The 21,256-nt window shown below is 30.8% G+C and overlaps 1 protein-coding gene across 1 annotated transcript in view; it reads left to right on the forward strand.

The window, feature by feature from the left end:
- The window catches only part of DMD (dystrophin), a 2,117,885-nt gene that overhangs the window by 525,957 nt on the left and 1,570,672 nt on the right, over window positions 1–21,256 (forward strand). Inside the window, 2 exon segments of the mRNA XM_074300855.1 lie at window positions 18,164–18,352; window positions 18,922–19,103. Of these exon segments, the coding sequence (XP_074156956.1) occupies window positions 18,164–18,352; window positions 18,922–19,103 (371 nt within the window).

Consider the following 21,256-nt stretch of genomic DNA (forward strand, 5'->3'; position numbering starts at 1 on the left):
CTGGCAATCCAAGCTTGCTTCATGACGTGGGGGAAAGGTGGCTGGATGTAGAGGCAGAAGTTATCTCCTCACCTTCCACCAAGCTCTAGGCAGTGGTTGCCATAAGTCCTGGGTCCTCTGTCAAGGCAGTAGCCACTTACCTCCTGTTGGAAGTGTCCATCCTCAGAAAGTTTCTCTGATAAAGACCTCATTCTTCAAATATATAGGGAAGAGAGGCAAATTTATAAAAATATATGTTATTCCTCAATTGATAAATGCTCAAAAAATATGAATATATGATTTCAAGATGAAGAAATCAAAGCTATCTATATCCATGAGAAATAAATGTTCCACATCACTATTAATTAGACAAATGTAAATTAAAACAACTTTAAGGTACTACCTTATACCTATCAGATTGTCTAAAATTACAAGAAAAAAGAAAATGGTATGCTGGAAGATATGTGGAAAAAAAGGACAAATATACTGTTGGTTGAATGGATTGATCTAACCAATCTAGAAAGCAACTGGGAACTAACTGTCTTTAGGGCTACAAAACTGTGTTCTAGTGCTTCCGTTACTACTTCTGTATCCCAGATAAAAAGGAAAAGGAGTATGTGTGTATGTACACATATATACATATATGTACATACACATGTACACATGTATGTATATACACACACACATACACAAAAATGCATCAAAGTATAGTATTTTCACTTTTAAAAATATTATTTACTTTTTTTCCTTTCTTCTCATGTTTCCCCCATTATTTTACTTTATTATTTTTTTTTTTTTTGGCAAGGCAATTGGGGTTAAGTGACTTGCCTACTCAGAGTCACACATCTAGGAAGTGTTAAGTGTTTGCAGTTAGGTTTCAACTTCTACCCACAGTGGCATCTAGATGCCCCCTTTTTCATTTATAATCTAATTTTTTACTTAGCAGACAAATATGAAAAAATGTTTAGAAGAATTGCACAGGCTCAAGAGCAAGAAAAAATTGGAACACAAGGTTTTGTGAAGGTGAATGTTGAAAATGATCTTTGCATGTATTTGGAAATATAAAACACCATTAAAATGATCTACGGCAAAAAAAGGTGGTGAGAACCAGGAGATAACTACTATAGCAGCCATACTGTAAACATGATCAACTGGGAAAGACATATCTCTGTGAAATTTTATATATATGTTCTATTTATCAGTTCTTCCTCTTAATGTAGATAGTATCTTTCTTCAGAACTCCTTTCACTTTTTTCTAAAATCATAGAGTTCAGTATTTTTTTTATAGCACAGTAGTATTCCATCACAATCATAAACCACTACTTGTCCAATCCTTCCTCAATTCAGTTGAAGGGCATTCAGTTTTTTGCTACCACCAAAAACATGTAGGTTCTTTCACTTTGTCCCTAATTATCTTTGGAAACAGACTAATGATTTTGCTGGGTTAAATGGAATAGGTAGTTAAATAACTTTTTGGACATAATTCCAGATTGCTCTGCAAAATGGTTGAACTTTTCACAATTCTACCAACAGCAAATTAATGTCATAATTTTTCCTCATCTCTTCTAATAGTTTTCATTTATCCTTCAATCATATTAGCCAGTCTAGTAGGTATAAAATAATATCTCAAGTTTGTTTTAACTTGAATTTATCTAAATAAAGATTTAATGCATTTTTATATAGCTATAAATTATTTTGATTTCTTTATCAAAAGATTGCTTGTTTGACTATTCAACAATTGGGGAATGACTTGTATTGTTATAGATTTGACAAAGTTCTTTATATATTCTAGATATGAAATTTTACGTGATAAACTATTTATAAAATATTTTCCTCTACTTTCTGCTTTCCTTTTGATTTAGCCTGCATTTGTTTTATTTGTATAAAGCCTTTTTTAGCTTAATATAATTGAAATTGTTCACTTTATACCTTTTCTCTCTATCTCGTTTGTTTTGAAACATGACAAATGTGGGAGTATATTTTACATGATTTCACATGGATAATTTATATCATTTTGTTTGTCTTCTTAATGTCTTGGAGAAGAGCATAAGGGAGGGAGACAATTCAAAACTCATTTAAAAAAAAAGAATGATTGAAATAAATAAATAATTTTAAGAAGAAAAAAGACAAATTTGAATACTATTTAATTGTAATGATCATTTTTGGTCAAAGAGAAATAATTTTTTTAAAAATCTTAATATTTTTGGAGAAATGAAGGACTTTTGTTGTGTAATGCTGCATATGTTTTCAAATGAGATCACCCAATTTGTTTCACTTACTTTTGTAGTTGGTGTTTTTGGAAGACTAAAGGGGAGAGTGATAGGAATTAGATAAATAATAATGATCTAAAAACAAAGGTATAAATAAGACTTAGAAATCCAGAGTAAGCTTTAACATTTGTCCTTTTTGGAACTGATCCAGTGTTCTGATTTTTGAGCTTTTTGATATATTCTGACTTTGTTGTATAGGATGTTAGCCTTCCTAGCTTTGTGACACCTAAATGTTTGATAAATATGCTATCCAACTCATTGAAATAAATGCTAAAATATCATAGGGCTAAAAAATGCTTGAAGTTACCCACTAGCAACCTCATTTCATGGTGATATGGGAATACTCAAACTACTTTTTGAAGCATCATTTTAACCAATTCTGAAACTGTCTCACTGTATTATCATCTCACCCATAACTTGACATCCTTTCATAAAGAATAGCATGACCAAATATGTGATATGAATTATCTTTTGCTCAGGACCATTGCTTATGCTTTCCATTGGTTCAGAATTTTCTCCTTTTGGAAATATAATTAAATTCAGTCCCTGAGTGGCTTCATGAAGGTGATATAATTTTAGAGAAACAATTTTGTCAATGATATTCTTTTTATCAAGAGGAGATATATTCATCAAAGCTATTCACTCTTGTGGCTGATAGCCTGTGTAATAGCCAAATGAAAATAAGATCCACTCTAGAGTTTTAGTTTTTTGAGGTATGTTTGCAAAAAAATTTTAATACAAAAAGATTGCATTAAAACCTGAAATAGCATAGTGTACCTCTCACAGGGAAAGCTACAGTAATTCCAAAGGGATGAACATAAATCTCTATGGAAGAAAAATCTAGCACACACACACACACACACACACACGCATATATACATGTGCTTGTGGCATATGCTCAGAGGTATATATATATATATTTTGGGTGTTGGATCTATTGACTCTGAGTTAATAAACATTGGTACTGTATGAGAGCATGGGACAATATATGATTATTATTATGGGTTATCAGTTTGAGAACAGGAATGGTGGGAATCACTATGAGAGGTGGAAACAGCTTATAAGTGATGAATGGAAGTTGCTGAAGTAGACATCTGGCTTCATTATAAGGAGGGGGACTTCTGAAAAATTACAGCTACTGAAATGTAATTGAATATGGTAAGTTTTGTGTTCCTCCTCACTTAAGGGCTTTAAGTAGAGAATAGATGACAATACAAATAAAAGTAGCTGGCATATAAATTCACATTCAGATGTGAGATTTTTGCAATTTAATTTTACATTTAAGTACAGTTTTACAATTTATGACCTAACAAAGGTTATGTCTTTATTGATTCATACTACATAAAGTTGGAAAATTGCACACACACATAAGGAAAAAAAACTATATCTATATACTATGCATCTATATGCATATTTATAACCACTAAAGGATGACTTCTAATTAAAAGTTTAATGAAATATTCTGCACAAATATCTCTGCAACAATATAAATGAAATTACATATCATATGGATTTTACCTCTATAACTACAAGTGTTTAAAATGACTTATATTACCATCATTAAAATTAAATGGCAGGGCAGCTAGGTGGTAGAGTGAATAGAGTACTAACGCTGAAGTGAGGAGTACCTGAGCTTAAATCTGGCTTCAGACACTTAACACTTCCTAGTTGTGTGACCCTGGGCAAGTCACTTAATCCCAATTGCCTCAGTAAAAGAAAAAAAAAAAGAAAAAATTTTTTAAAATGCTAAAAATATTAGCGTATTTTCCAGGAAATCATTTTTACTTTTAAACTTTTATAAATAATTTAATAATTATTGAGTAATACTCAAATTGTTAAAGTTGTAACTAAATTGTAAATGTTTACTTTCTGTCAATATTCTTAAAAATAGAATTTTTAAAATTTCAAGTATATATATATATAAACACAAAAAAGCAGGGATAAATGGATAGATCTATAGCTACATATTGCACATATCTCTTAAAAAAAGATTGACAGACAAATAATGAAAATTTTTAACAAATGGGATCCCAGCAAATCAAGCAAAGAAACAAAGAAACATTTTAGTAGATATTGCATATGAGAATACATAATTTTAGAGGCAAAATAATTGTGATTTTTTTCACAGAACTAATGAAACTACTAAAAATAAAAACTACATATAGTACTCATTTTGATTATTTTGGTGAAAATTACCTAAACAAGTAGAAAATTTATTTGTATTACTTAATAGTATTACTGTGTTTCCTATGGTATAGATAGCTCAGTAGGATAAATGATATAAAATCATTCTCATAAAATCTACTAAAAAACTAATAGATATATTTAATGGAATATGCTTTATATCTTGGCTTGATTTGAAAGCAAAAGTATTAACGATTGCAATGTGTTGAGAGTGAAGAATCCTATTATTCCAAAATTTTTTTTCTTCTTTTGTAACACATTTTACAAAATTATGAACTTTGTATTTCAACCACTATGTAAAGGAAATTGCCCGCTCTTTTCTAATACAAGAAAGCACCTTATTTGTTTGCTTAATTATTAAATGATTGATCAGTAAAATTTTATAGAAGAAAAAGATAGAGAATTTTATACCATTTGCATATGTATGTGTTTTTATTAAAGTACTATGTAATAATAAAAAAAAGTACTATGTAATAAATGTAGATTTCAGTATCTTTCCTGGGAGCCCTTAGATTATTCTATTGTATATCTCATTCATGATATGTTTAGATTATAAGTCTTTGATTGTTGAAAAGACTAGGAACATACATTTTCAGTAAAAGCTTTAATATTTCATTAAAAGCAATTTTAACTTGCACTTAATAGTGACAGTTTTCTAAAGGCTTCTCAACTAAAAAAATGAATTAGTTAAGGGAAATAAAATTAATGCTGTGCAGAAGAGAAAACACATTTTGTGGTATTTTTTTTTGCTTTAAATTTCATATCTAATAAATTAGAAATGACATTGTATTGGTTGATGATTAGATAGGTATAATATTAATTCCAATGCTTTGATAATAACTAATCATCTTTTTTTCTTGACAATTTTGTATATAACTATTATTAAACATTATTAAAATGTATCTATCTATTTGTGACTTTTAATCTCAGTGTTATCAGCTTAGCACAGCTCTGTAGAGTAGTCATCTAAAATTTATAAATTTACTTTCATCACTAAATCAATGATCTTATGATATACAGATTTATAGGCTGATCATGCTACTCTTTTGCTGAAATTATTCAACTGTTCTCTTTTTTTAATATGCATATAGTCCAAATACTATAGCCTATAGTAATCTATAAATAACCCCTATATGTTGTTAATTTTCTGCTTTCCTTAAATTCTGAACTTGGTACTTCTCAGTCACACATTAGACTGAGAAAGGAAGATGAGATAATCATATGGAAAAATAGCCACATTATGTCATTTTAGAGTTTAATGGAAACTAGCTCAAATAGTATAATATCTTCCCTTTAGATTTTATAGGAAAATGGAGTCTGGAGTAAAGCAACAAATCTGAGGTCAGATAAGCTCATTGATAACAGAATATCACTGGAACGCAATAGAGTTTAAAAATTAATAGAGAGGACTTTCCTAACATTTCTGTTTAAGTCAAGTATTTTAATTATATATCAATAGCTAAATAACTACTCTGATTAACCCCTTTTGTCCATTTTTTCGGGGGAATCCACATTGATTATAAGCATAATTTTCTTGCATTTTTTTTCTGCACTATCTCATCCTAACTTTATGTATCTTATCATATTCCACATTAGCAAGATCTATAATGGTGCTGTATCTAACAATCCTTCACTTTCTGTAGTCCTTGTCATGGAGGAATATTAGTAAAGTTGAGAATTCAATTCTGGAACTACTCCCTTCATAAGGAAGACTAAAGTCATTTGCCTGTAGGAGAAAATGTTTCTTAGCCATATTCTTAATATAATATTATCTATGTTATAAAAATTTTTCCCCAAGAGTATAGTTTCAGGCAATGTAATGTGGACAGTAGTAATTCTGATTCTGTACAATAATATGTTATATTAAAATAAATTTACTCTGTTAATGTAAATACAGAACTGCAAATGAAGATATTTAGTTTCCCCTTCTATGTTGTCAAAATATCTTTCAGTGACTTGAATTCATAGTTTCATAGAAGAGTGAAAAGTATATTTAGTGTAGTTCTCAGAGATGTTTATTCATTTTTCTTTTTGAAAATAGAAATGACACAATATTTTAACCACAGAGCTAACTTTGGGGAATAGAATATGCCATCATCAGTCACTGATTTTTGCCTTCCTAGAAGCTGTGTGACTGATATTTATAACTTATTTATGACATATTTAGGGAATACTTCTTTGTCTCCCAGATATTTTGGCCACCACCATTTTTTTTGTAATTCTGAACTAAAAAAAATCATGAATTATTATTTAGTTCAGTTGATGAGTAAAAAAAAGAAATGAGAAGTGTTCATGAGAGTCAACACTTGGAAAAGGAGGAAAATAAATTGACTGAAGAAAACAATTCCTTAAAAATACAATTGACCAAATGCAAATAAAAATAATCCACTGAAGAAGACAACATTGTCAAAAGTAGAATTAACCAAATGAAAAAAGAGATACAAAAGCTAACTGAAGAAAATCACACATTAAAAACTACAATAGGGCAAAGGGAAGCAAATAAATCTTTTAGAAAGCAAGAATCAGTCAAACTAAAAAGAATGAAAACATGGAAGAAAATGTGAAATATCTCATTCATAAAACAGCTGACCTGGAAAATAGATATAGAAGAGAGAATTTAAAAATTATTGGCCTATCTGAAGGTCATAGCCAAAAGGGAAAAAAAAGAGCCTGGAAAGCATTCTTCAAGAAATCATTAAGGAAAACTGCCTCTATATTTTAGAAACAGAGGGGGAAATACTCATTGAAACAATCCATCAATCACCTTCAGAAAGAGATCTCACAAGGGAAAACTTCAATGAGCATTGGTGTAAAACTTCAGAAATACAATCTCAAGGAAAAACAAGTATTTCAAGCTGCCAGATAAAACCAATTCAAATATCAAGGAGCAAAACTCAGGATGACCCAGGATCTGGTAGCTTTCACAATAAAGAAGAAGAAGGTCTAGAATACCATATTCCTGAGGGCAAAGGTTATTTTCAAGAATTTATTACCTAGTGAGACTCTGTATCATTCAAGGGAGGCAATGAATGTTCAATGAAGTAAGAGACTTTCAATAATTTCTATTGAAAATGTCAGTATTAAACAAAAAATTTAATCTATGAATATAGGACTCAAGAGAAGCATAGAAAGGTAAACAGGAGAAAATATATTATTTAAAGGTTAAATTATTTACATCCCTAGATGGGAAAACAATATCTGTAACAGATAGAGGGGGGCATCATAAGGAGACAGGTGTGGATAAGAATGGTCTCTGATGTGATGATATCAAAGAAACAGATATTAAAGTGTAGATAAAAGTCTGTACTTGAAAAAGAGGAAAGGGAACAATTAATGGGATAATTAGAATACATGAAGAGGCGCAAAAAGACCTATTACAATCTAGGGAAAGAAGCGTGGGATATGAGCATTGTCTGCAGATTGGTATCTTCAGTTTTGGCTATAAGAGGGAATAACTTATATAATTAGGTAACAACATTTAGCTAAGACTATAAAAAAGTAGGAAGAGAAAGAGAAAAGAAAAGGGAGGGGCACAGCTAAAAGAGAGGGCAGAAACATTAGGGCAAAAGGTAAGAGAAGGGGGAAAGGGATGATGGAAGATAACGTAGTAGGTGGGACAGGTTTAAAAAACACTACTCAAGATAGGGTGGAAAGAGAGAACAAAAGTATATACAGAATAGAAAATAGAATGGAGAGAAATAAAAAGCTAGTAATAACTGTGAATGTCAATGTAATGAACTCTCCCATAAAAGAGAAGTAAATGGCAGAGTGCATTAAAAAAAATAATCCCATAATACATTGATTACAAGAAGAAAAAACATTTGACCCAGAAAGACACTACAGAATAAAGGTAAAAGGGTAAAAGTCTGGAACAGAATTTATTGTGCTTCAGCTAAAATTTAAAAAATTCTAATCTCAGATAAAGCAAAACTAGAAATAGATCTTATTTAAAGAGATAATAGAGGAAAGTACATTTTACTAAAGGTTATCATAAACAATGAAGTAGTTATGATACTAAATGTGTATGCACTAAGTGGTAGAGCAGCCAAATGCCTAGAGAAGATTTTAATCCAGTTACTGGAAGAAATAGAAAGAAAAACAATACTAGTGGGGACTTTAACTTTCCTCTTTCATAATCAGAAAAATCTAATCACAAAATAGACAAGAAAGAAATTAAAAAGATTAATAGAATCCTATTAGTTATGCTAGATCTTTGGAGAAAATTGAATAAGGACAGAAAATAATACACCTTTTCCTCAAGAGTGTATAAGACCTCAACAAAAATTGACCAAGTATTATGACATAAAAATTCACAGTCAAATGAAGAAAGGCAGCCATAGTAAATATTTCCTTTTCAGAGCACAATGCAATAAAAATTAAATTCAGTAAAGGGTTAGGGAATGAAAGACTAAAAACTAATTGGAAATTAAATAACCTAATTCTAAAGAATGAGTGGGTCAAATAACAAATCACAAAAACAAGAGAATAATGATATTGAGACAATATACCAAAACCTATGGGATACAGCCAACACAGTTCTTAAGGTAAATTTTATATCTCTAAATAGCTACATAAATAAAAAAGGAAGGGGGGGGTCAATGAATTGGGCATGCAACTAAAACAACTAGAAAAGTAACAGATTAAGGGTAGCTAGGTCGTATAATGGACAGAGTATCAGCCCTAAAGTCAGGAGGACTTGAGTTCAAATTTGACCTCAGACACTTAGTACTTCCTATCTGTGTGACCCTGGGCATGTCACTTAACCCCAATTGCCTCAGCAAAATAATAATAATAGCAAATCAATCACTCCCAATTAAATACCAAATTAGAAATTTAAAAGAGAAATAAATAAAATTAAAACTAAGACAACAATTGAACTAATAAATAGAAGTAATAATTGATTTTATGAAAAAAATGAATAAAATAGATTAACTTTTGTTTAATTTGATTGGAAAAAGGAAAGAATGAAACCAAATCAACAGCATCAAAAATGAAAACCACCAATGAGAAAAAACTAAAGCAATAATAGGAGCTATTTTACCCAATTGTATATCTGCAAGTCTGACAATCTAACTGAAATGGATGAATGTTTTTCAAAAATATAAATGGCCCAGATTAATGGAGAAGTAAATAAGTTACTTAATTAGTCCCACTTTACAAAAAAAGAAATTGGACAAGCCATTAATGAATTCCCTAAGAAAAAATTTCCAGGGCCAGATGGATTCACAAGTGAATTCTACCAAACATTTAAAGAACAATTAATTCTATTACTATGTAAACTATTTAGAAAAATAGGTAAAGAAGAAATCCTTTCAAATTCCTTCTATGACACAAATATGGTACTGTTTAAGTCAAGAAGAGTGAAAACAGAGAAAAAAAATTACAGACCAATCTCCTCAATGAATATTGATGCAAAAATTTTAAATAAAATATTATCAAAGGGATTATAGCAATTTATCAGCAGGATAATACACTCTGACCAAGTAGGATTTATACCAGGAATGCTGTTTCAGTATTGGGAAAACTATTACGATAATTGAGTATATCAATAACAAAAGCAACAGAAATCATATTTTAATGTCAATAGATGCAGAAAAAGCTTTTGACAAAACACAGCACCCATTCCTATTAAAGATACTAGAGAGCATAGGGATAAAAGAAGCTTTCCTTATAATCATAAATAGTATTTATCTAAACCAACAGCAAGCATTATTTGTAATGGAAAGAAAACCTAGACACATTCCTAATAAGATTGGGGAGAAATGAGAATGTCCATTATCTCCACTATTATTCAACATTGTACTAGAAATGTTGAATAGAAACTAGAAATAAGAAAAGAAAAAGAAATTAAAGGAATTAGAATAGGCAATGAGGAAACAAAACTATCACTCTTTGCAGATGATATGATGATATACTTGGAGAATCCTCGAAAATCACACAAAAACCTATTAGAAACAGTTAACAGCTTTAGCAAAGTTGTAGAATATAAAATAAACTCACACAAATCATCAGGATTTCTGTATATTACTAATAAAACCCATAAGTAAGAGATAGAAAGAGAATTTCATTTAAAATAATTGCAGATAAAATAAAATATCCACTGGTCTATCTGCCAAGACAAACCCAAGAACTATATGAAAACAATTACAGAATATTTCTCATGCAAATAAAGTCAGATCTAAACAATTGGAAAATATCAATTGCTCATGGGTAAGCTGAGCTAGTATAGTAAAAATGATAATTCTGCCTAAATTGGTCTACTTATTCAGTGCCATATCAATGAAACTGCCAGCAATTATTTTCTAGTATTAGAAAAAAAATAACAAAATTCATTTGGAAGAACAAAGGTTAAGAATATCAAAGGAATTAATGAAAAAAAATTTAAAAGATGATAGCTTAGCAGTACCAAACCTAAAATTATAAAAATAAATATATAAAATAAAGCATCAGTCATCAAAACCATATAGTACTGGCTAAGAAATAGAGTAGTGGATCAGTGAAATAGATTATATACAAATAATACAATAATAAGACCTATAATAATCTAGTATTTGATAACCCCTCAAACTCTTGCTTCTGAAATAAGAACTCACTATTTGACAAAAATTGCCAGAAAAACTGAAAAATCATATGTCAGAAACTCAATATAGACCTACAATTCACACTCCATACCAAAATAAGCTCAAAATGGACACATCATTTGGCCATAAAGGATGATAGCATAAACAAATTAGGAAAGCAAAGGATAATTTATCAGATCTTTGGAGAAGGGAAGATACTATGATCAAAGAAGAAATAGAGAACATTATTAAAGTCTAAATGGACAACTTTGATTACATTAAATTAGAAAAAAAGTTTTTGCACTAACAAAACCAACAGAAAAAAGATTAAAAGAGAAAAATAAAACTGGGAAAAATCTTTACATCAAGTGTTTCTGATAAATGTCTCATTTCTAAAATGTATAAAGACCTTTATAAGAATATATTTTATTCCCCAAATGATATGAACAGACAATTTTCAGATGATGAAATTAAAACCATCTGTAGTCATATGAAAAATGCTCCAAATTGCTATTGATTACAGAAATATAAATAAAAATAACTTTGAATTGCCACTTCATATCTTTCAGATTGAATAAGATGACAGGAAAAGGTAATGACAAATTTTGGAGGGGATATGAGAAAACTGAGACACTAATACATTTTTGGTGGAGTTGTGAAATGATCTAAACAAAGGGCTATCAAAGTGTTCATACCCATTGATCCAGCAGTGCCTTTTATTGGGTCTGTAGCCCAAGGAAATCATGTAGGAGAGAAAGGGATCTATATGTGCAAGAATGTTTATAGCACCTCTTTTTGTGGTATCAAGGAAATGGAAAATAGAAAGATGCCCATTAATTGGGGAATGGCTAAACAAGTTGTCTTATATGAAGGTAAGGGACTATTATTGTTCTATTAAAAATGATGAACAGGCTGATTTTAGAAAGGCTTGAAAAGGTTTACAGGAACTGATGCTAAGTGAAACAAGTAGAACTAGGAATACATTGTACACAATAATAGCAAGAATGTGCAATGATAAGCTATTAAAGATATCGTTCTTCTCAGTGATTCAGTGATCCAAAGCAATCCCAATAGACTTTGGGCAGAAAATGCCATCTGCATCCAGAAAAAGAACTATGGAGATAGAATATAATTCAACGTATACTATATCCAATTCTTTTTTTCTGTTTTTTTTTTATCTCTCTTATGGTTTTTCTCTTTTGCTCTAATTTTTCTCTCCCAACATGATTCATAAAACAATGTGTATTAAAAATAAATAAATTTTTAAAAATACAAACAAAACTGAGGAAAACTTTCCTGTAACATTTTTTCCTCATTTTCTCAAACCATGTGTTCACAGATTTAATCAAATATAAATGCTACTCACCATATATTTACTAATAATAACAAATAACTCCAAGACTTAGATAAATATTTCCATAATATATTGACTCTAAAAAATGATCACAGCTTAATTCACCTCTGTGCTTTTCAAAAGCAGGAGGAAAAGATACTAAATGTTAGTATCCTATTAAAACTATAATTGCTGAATTTTCTAAAACACTGGAACCTATGTTAAATAATTCTGTTTTCTTAGGATAATGTTTTAAGTCTCTTATAAATTCTTGTCAAAAAAGTCTTTTCCACAAAATAAAAATTAAACTCAGTTTTTTTTTCCTTTTTCAACTCTTTAATAATTGACATTTAATTCTCCAGGTCCCTCACAAACTTCTCCTCTTTCACATATTTTTTCCTCCATTAATATAACTCCTCTATGTCTCCTCAGGAGAATTGTCTTCTTTTAGTACCTCATATCAACTCTTCCAAAGATGACATTTAATTGTCAGTGCCACAGACCCTATGTCCTTTCACTTAAAGAAACAATTACATAAATGAAAGTCCTGGTTTATAATGGTTATTTAAGTTGGAGTTACACTTGCTTAGTATAAATTGTTCAGTAAGTCTAGGATCCTTAAGGATAAACTCTGCAATTTTCAGAGAAGATGAACTGGTTTTCATCTGTCATGTTTATTATTTCTTTGTCAACATTATTGAGTTCATGTGGATGTTACTCATAAAGAGCTTTTTAATTCTAAACCTGTGTCTAAGCTGTGTCTCATAGGTTCCATTAAGAATTAAACTACTCTGAGTTACATTACAGATATTGGGAACAATGTGCTATAATTATTAATCTTTCTTTTCACATCTTGTTAGTTGGTCTCAAGGGAGATATGGTGTTCAAATAAGCCCTTATTCTACTATTCTGTTTTTTATATTAAATGGACTCTTAAATGGAAATATTTTTTAATATTAATAAAAATGTTGGGATATATACTCTTTATCTATAAAATTACTAAAAGCATGGTTGAGACAATTTCAGAAATGTACAGGATAATGAGAAATGCTTTCATTTATGGTGAGATAGTCTTAACTACTAAATTTTCTTAAGGGCTAATGCCAAATCTGACTATTTCTAATAAGGTCTGAACTCTGGAAAGATCAGACTCCTCATATTCATGACATGACATTTTAACTCTTTAAATTTCAAATAGACTTCTTTGACTGAATCAATAAAAATATAAAGAAATAAATTTTTAAACATTTCATGATTTGCTTAGATAGGGAGGAAAATGTCTCCTTATCTTGAGATTCCAGCTTCTAACTCAACTAACTTAATGGTATATTTAGCTATAAGAATAAAAAGGATTTCTAGGTAAAAACTTATGCCAAATGAAGATCAAATGAAAAAAACAAAGGATATAATCTGTTGAAGATTTTGTGGGGGTTGAGGGAGAACAGGGCAAGTAAGTGATATGGTAGCTTTCTTCAGTATTTGAAAGATCTTTCTATGCAACAAAAATTAGATTTGTTCTCTTTAATCCTGGCAAACAGAAACAATAATAGTAGGTAGAAGATGAAAGCAAGTGAATTTAGATTTGATGTCAGGAGAAATTCCCTAAGAAATATGACCTAATTGGAATAGACTGCCTAAGGAGAAACCAGGTTACAACTCCTTGATGCAAAAGTTGGATAGTGAGTGTTATTTTTAGGCATGATTTAAACTTCTGAGATCCCTTCCAACAATAAAATTCTGTGATTCAATGACTTTGTGATTCTGTGAGTATAAAAACATCCCTGCCTTCAGGGAACTTGTATAATATAAACAATGATGCAACATTTAAACTTTGAAAATTTAGGCTAAACAAAACTAAATATAGCTGTTAGGACTGGATATTGTTTTAAAAATCAAAAAGTAAATGTATTTTAGTTCTATTTTTTATTTTTATATGATTCTGAATTTTCTAAGTATTTTTAAACTGGATAATCTATATCTTTCTGATCAATTTTTAAATTAGTAAATTATTGAGGACACAGAGAGGATAAGTGACTTGCTTAGTATCTCAATCAGACGTATCAGAGTGAAGATCTGAACCCAGATTTTTTTTAAAACTAAGCCTAACATGTCAGATCCCCTGGGCCACCATATTCCTATGTGCCAAAAACAAATGAATTTTATTTTGTATGAAAAGGCAGGAAATATATTGATCCATAGAAAATAGACCATATTACCATGAAAGGGCAAGTTACAACATTTCCTTTTAGAAAGTTTGAGACTGTCTTTAATACTGCATTTTTTAATGAAAATGAAATCTATGTCATATAAATGAAGACTGAAATTATCTTGATAGCTCTCTTCATTGTTTTTAGTGTATGACCAAGATATTCACATGTTCAGCTGCACTTAAAAATTGTAAAGCAATGACAGTTTTTTTCACTCCTATTCTTGAAAATATAGCATTACCCTTCTATCTCTATTTCCTTATACTGTGAAATGTAAGCATTAAAAATATGTGGGCGGTTTTCTTTAAAATCTCCACTGAAAATTTGCATGCACTGAGCTATTTTCTAGTTTCATGAGTTCCCTTGTTCTAAGTTTTCAAAGAATGGGGTGAGGGGAAGAAGGGAAACGAAAGGGAGAAGAGAAATATTTTTGAAGCAATCAAACTCAGGTTGATTTGAACTTATGATTATCAATAATGATTAATTGAATTATTTAAAGAATATTATATCCAGTTTGAAATAATCTTTATTTGAAATTATTTTTTTAAAGCTCTTATTGTAAAGGCTTTATTACGTGCATAATTTCATGCAAACCCATTTGGATGCAGAATTTATGGTTAGCAGAAATAATGTCCTTGGTTTAAGGTTTATCTTCTATGCTGTTTCCCAGATTCTTCTTTAATGAATGTTGAATATATATACACAAAAATAGGTCATAAAGACTTTAGCTTTTAATTTGTATTGTGCTGTGGATATGGAAGCCTGCTGCAATTCATTATAATATAATGGTAATGTTGCAATTTGTATTTTAGTACTGTGGAAGATTATTTGAATAATAATTTTCAAAGTAAGCATGCAGTAAAGGCTCTTATTAAACCCCTAAATAAAAGTCCATGTTGAGCTACAAATTTCTAAGAGCTTTTATTCCATTGGGAGCATAAGGTACCTCTTAAACAATGATTGTGGCTAAGATGGAGAGAAAAACATTAGATGATAGTGCAATTAGATATGTTTGAAATTGGAAGAAAGATAAGACAAAAATATCATGGGATTATAACTTGGAAAGATGTCTGTGGGAGAAGGTATTAATGATTGGTCTGTGCTACTACCTTTGATAGATATTCCAAGGAAGGTGGCCATTGGTATCTGCCAGAAGTTTTGTGTTCTTCTGATCTCTGGTTACTGTATCCAGTCAGAAGCTCTTTGGGGAAAAATAAAAGCAAACCAAAAAAAAAAAAAAAACCCACCCCAGATAGTTATCTAGCTACATAAAACTTACAGTTATTTAATCCATCTTCTATAATTACCATCTTTTACCACCTATGACTCTTATTTTGGGCTAAAAACACCAAAGATGCTTTCGTCTTTCATTTAAGCAAAAGGAAGGAGGAAAAAACCAGGAAATAATAAGGACAAAAATGAAGTAAGTCCTAAATGGAGTCTAATGAGCATATATTCCCTCCACTGTAATTATCTTGCTAAATTCTAACCTATATGGTATTTATGTGACCAGCAATGGACCTCCAGATTTTGATATACCTTAAACATGTGACACATTGGGTGACAAATTTGAGGATCTAAAAAGATTTTGATAAACTAGAATAAAGAGTTGAATCTAATCAGATGAAACTTAAAAATTAAAAATGTAAGGTCCTACACTTTGATTTAAAAAGTCAACTTCATAAATTGCCTAGCATGGGGCAACTAGGTGGTGCAGTGGATAGAGCCCTAGTCCTGAAGTCAGGAAGACTCTGAGTTCAAATCTGGCCTCAAACACTGACACTTCCTTGCTGTGTAACCCTGGAATAGTCTGTTAATCTCAATTGCTCCAGCAAAAATAAATAAATAAATAATTTGCCTAGCATAACTACACAATAATTCATGTGAAAAAAAAGTAATAAGTGAATTCAACTATTAAAAAGCAGCCAAAAAATGCTGCCTTCATAGAAGCACATTGCCCAGGACAAGAGAGGTAATACTGTCAGATCATGTTTGAAGTACTGTGTTTCATCATGGGTGGAATATTGTTAAAAAGACATTAATATGGGCAGCTAGATGGCACAGTGGATAGAGCACTGACTCTGAGATCAGATCCATCTTCAGATATTGACACTTCCTAGCTGTGTGATCTTCGCCAAGTCACTGACTCCAACTGTTTCAGCAAAAAAAAAAAAAAAAAAAAAAAAAACAAAACAAACAACAACAACAAAACAAACAAAAAAAACCCCACAAAACTAGCATTAAAAAGCTGGAGCACAACCAAGGGGGAGAACCAGCATTGAAGGGAGCCTCAAGGTCATGTCATATGAAAACCAAGTAAAGGAACTAGAGATGTTTAGCTTGGAGAAGAAATGTTTCAAAGAATACATGGTAGCTGCCTTCAGGTATTTGAAAATCTGAAATATGGAAGAGATCTACTACTTATTCTGGAATGATGGTTGGAAGCTACAGAAAAGCAAATTTAAATTTAGTGTAAGGGATAATATTCTAACCATTAGTGGTGCTAAAAAGTGTAATCCACTAAAGCAGTTCTGACTTCTCTTTCACTGGAGGGTTCATAATAGAGCACTTCTTTGAAATTCTAAAGAAGTGATTACTTTTCATGTTTATACCAATTTATACCAAATGGTTTCTGAGGTTTCCTCCCATGTCACTGTCTTCTATGAAACTGCCTCTCCTTTTCACATATAACTCCAAAGGTCTTTTCTTCTGACTTCTTTTTCCCTTTTGGAATCCCATTAACATTCAGTTTTTCCCCATTTCAACTCTATAAATTGGTTTAAGGACTTGGTGTTCTAGAGAAAACATAGTTATTGTTTGTTTGGGATCCTCACATAGACTCTAGGAATACCTCTGGATCCTATATATCTTCTGGGAAAGTTCTATCTAAAATAACATTGCATGAAGATTCCACTTATTATTTTGATAAAGATCCTATCTATCAAGATTCAATTTTCCTAATAGTTATATAATGGCAAGGAAAGATAATATTATCTGGTGAAAAAAATAGAGACTGTTACTTTATGTCATGTTCATAAAAATTTTGGAACTATCGAAGAACTGTCAGGGTCAAAATATAAAGCAAATATAAATACAAATTTCACATTTTTAGTATTCTGCCATCCCCCATTTCACTTTCTTTTCATTCTAGACCATCATTCCTTTGAACCTTCTTGAACATTCAGTACTGTCAAATAATGCACATAATTTTTTTTACTGTTATTTCTAACTATCATGGCTATCTTTCTTTATCAGGTCTCTATGCTCCAACTCTTCCCTTGTGTCCTCTTTACTTTTAAAGGATATCTATCCTTTGCCAAATTCCATATATAGTTTATAATATTCTTGATAATCTAGGAAATCTTATATTATTACACTCTTCAGTAATTCAACATATACTTAGTAGATATGTTGAATTGATCTGGAATTCAATTGACTTGTGAGGATGTATTTTATTAAAGCTGTTAATTTGTAGCTTTTTAAATTATGCATGTCTGTAAATCATGTCTGTATAATGCAAATGTCTTTTTTTCTTGCAATTTAAATATTTCATTCTATTTATTGTTTAATGTACTGGTACAATCTGAAAAGACACTAATTGTACAACCTAATTTATTTTATTGTGCACAGCATGTGGAAGTTTCTGATGACAAGACTTTGAGCACTTCATTGATGGAGACTGAAGTAAACCTGGATAGCTACCAAACAGCTTTAGAAGAAGTACTGACATGGCTTCTCTCTGCTGAAGATGCTTTACAAGCACAAGGTGAAATTTCAAAAGATGTTGAAGAAGTGAAAGAACAGTTTCACACCCATGAGGTAAAAAGCATTTTTAAAAATCATTTTAAGAGCAATCATCACCCTTTTGAACTTCATCAATCTGTATCCTAAGAGTCTAAGATTTCTGGATTAAAGCTAAGGATTTTGCAGTCACAACTTCTGAGTCAACTTCTAATTCTGCCTCTTAATACATATACAAATTTTAATAGCAAATCACTTCCTTTCTCTGGCACAAAGTATTACCATCTGAAAAATAGATCAAACTAAAAACTAGCAAATTCCTATTTCCAAATCCATGATGTTATAGCATTTAGATGATTAATATTACCTGACCTTGCCTCTTGATTTTGATCTTGTTATTTTAAAACATAGCTGTTTCCAAATGACAAATACATTTGTATAAAACTACATTTGTTCATCATTAAATATAGTTTCAGGTTTAACTCAGAACGAAATTAAGACACATTATAAATCATATACTTTTTAAAAGAAAAATTGAATAAAATTCTAAGAGTTCCATTGGAAGATTTAATGTTTAAGAAAATGTGGGGGGAAAACTTTAATGTCTTAAAGGTATTAGTCAATATTGTCTGCCTTTTTTGTGGCAGGGTTATATGATGGAGTTAACAGCTCACCAGGGACGAGTTGGCAATGTTCTGCAACTGGGAAGCCAACTGATCAGAGCTGGGAAGCTCTCAGAAGATGAAGAAAATGAAGTCCAAGAACAAATGAATCTCCTCAATTCTCGATGGGAATGCCTCAGGGTGGCTAGCATGGAAAAGCAAAGCAAGTAAGTCACAAGAAGAGCAAAAAAGGGGATTCCATTTGAGGTAATACTTCTAGGGACATAGTACATTTGCATAATGTCTACAAAATATTGTTACATTTGGAATCTGAAATATAGCACCATTTTCAGAATGTTCACAGTATTTGGAGCAGAAAGTTTAAGCAAATGGACAATTATCTGTTATTTAATGTTTTAGGAGGCAACATTATATTAAGCATAGGTCAAATGTTTGTTTGGGTTATTTCCTAAACATAAATTAAAACAGAAAATTTTGATAAACCTTATTAAGGAAAATATATGTATGGATTATTTCAATGAGTTGACAATGAAAGTGAGATTCTTTTCTTAAGAAATCATGCTTCAGAAGCTGAAGATTCCTTTATTTATAGATGTAAGGACAAAATCCATTAGAAATTCTTTCAGATTTCTAAAAATATAAAAATACTAAATTAGTAAGAATTAGCTTCTAAGACATTCCTTTCTTTTAAAAAAATGAAAAAGACATAGTAACTTAAGGAACTTTTTTTGATTTGTACCATTTTGTGTAGACAAATTTAGCCTACTTAAGCAATTATATTTTAGTTTAACTGAAAAAAAGATGATTTTTACCATTTTGTGTAGACATTTGTAGCCTATGTAAACAATTATATTTTAGGGAGCGTAACTGAAAAGAGATGAAAGGTCAAATATGATATTAAATATATGAAACATATTTTAGATTGCTTCATTAAGGCAATGGCTTTTGTTTAAACACGTTAGATACTCTCTTCTATATCTATGGACCACGATAACTTTTTATTCTATGTTATCAGCATAATAAATAATATGGTACCAATTATTTTACAATATTTTCTCATTTGAGCTGCAAGGTGGGTGCTATTATTAGCCCAATTTACACCTTAACTGTTTTGAAGGAAGCTAGGAATTCTCTAAGGCCTACACCTCTTGTTTTTTACTCTTTCCATTTGCTGAAATCTATTGAGATTAGTACCATGCCCATGACACTGATTCCCTTACAATTTGTGACCTTTCTAGTATTAGAATTTAGAAAATACTTTCTACTACCCCTGACAGGTCCTGGTAGGGTAGTCAGGATAGTCCTTCCATATCCATTAATACTTTCAGTCTCCCTCTAACACCTTCAACACAGCCACTTCCAATCTAGATCCTGATAGCCATTTTTTTTCAATCCCTAGGGCATTCTTCTTCCTTCCTCAATGAGTTCCTTGCCTGGTTTGCAACTTTTCTTCTCCCCTCTTTATTCCTCCTTCCCACCAAATGCAGCCCTCATTAAAAAAGATGTTAGTATACATATTGATGCTATTTCAAATAGTTTAACTGCTCTATTGCTCAATCTTCTCAATTTTCATTGCCAACTCTTTCATGCTGCCTTAGCTTCATTTCCTATACACTAAAATGGCCATGCCTTTGATCTTGCCTTCATCCTCTAGTGTTCCAATTTCATATTCATGAACTTTTAATTCCTTTTTCTCATCATACCCTTTACCATTTCATCTTTCCCTGTGCCTTTTCTTTATTCTCATCATTACTTCCATTCTGTATACCAGGGTTATTATTGTATCTCTCTCACTCACTTTTCTTCTATTCCCTATCTCAACCCCTTGGTAAAATGCTTCAATTCTACACTACTCTCTATTCTCAAAACTTTTGCCCTGTCACCAATCATGCCTTGCCAATACCCAATCCTGGATTACTCTTGCTCCCATCACCCACCTCTTTCACTCCAATTTATGCTTTGCTGAATCATGCATTTAGAAGAAATCATGAAATTATGTTGACTGAATCAACAAGAATTCATCTTATTTCATCTTAACTAGACCCTCAAGGCAATAAAGTAATCATTCTAGTCCTCCCTAATTAATTAGTTATGGCCTTCTTTAGAGACTATTTCATAACTTTATATATCTCCTCAGTCCCTTCACTTTAGCTTACGAGTAAAATTCTGTATAATTTCCTTCCAGTGCCCATATTTCTTTGATTTTTTTCTCACCAATTGATCAAGAATTGCTCTCAAATTTTTAAGTTACACATGTCAGGATTCTTTTTTAAACTAATAAGTTCCTTTTGTTAATGTTTTTAAATAAAAAGAACTTAAAACATTTGTTTAGTTTTTCTTTAAATATCCTTGTAGTCAT

This window comes from Sminthopsis crassicaudata, chromosome 3 (genome assembly GCF_048593235.1).
Source record: "Sminthopsis crassicaudata isolate SCR6 chromosome 3, ASM4859323v1, whole genome shotgun sequence".
NCBI classification, from domain to species: Eukaryota; Metazoa; Chordata; class Mammalia; order Dasyuromorphia; family Dasyuridae; genus Sminthopsis; species Sminthopsis crassicaudata.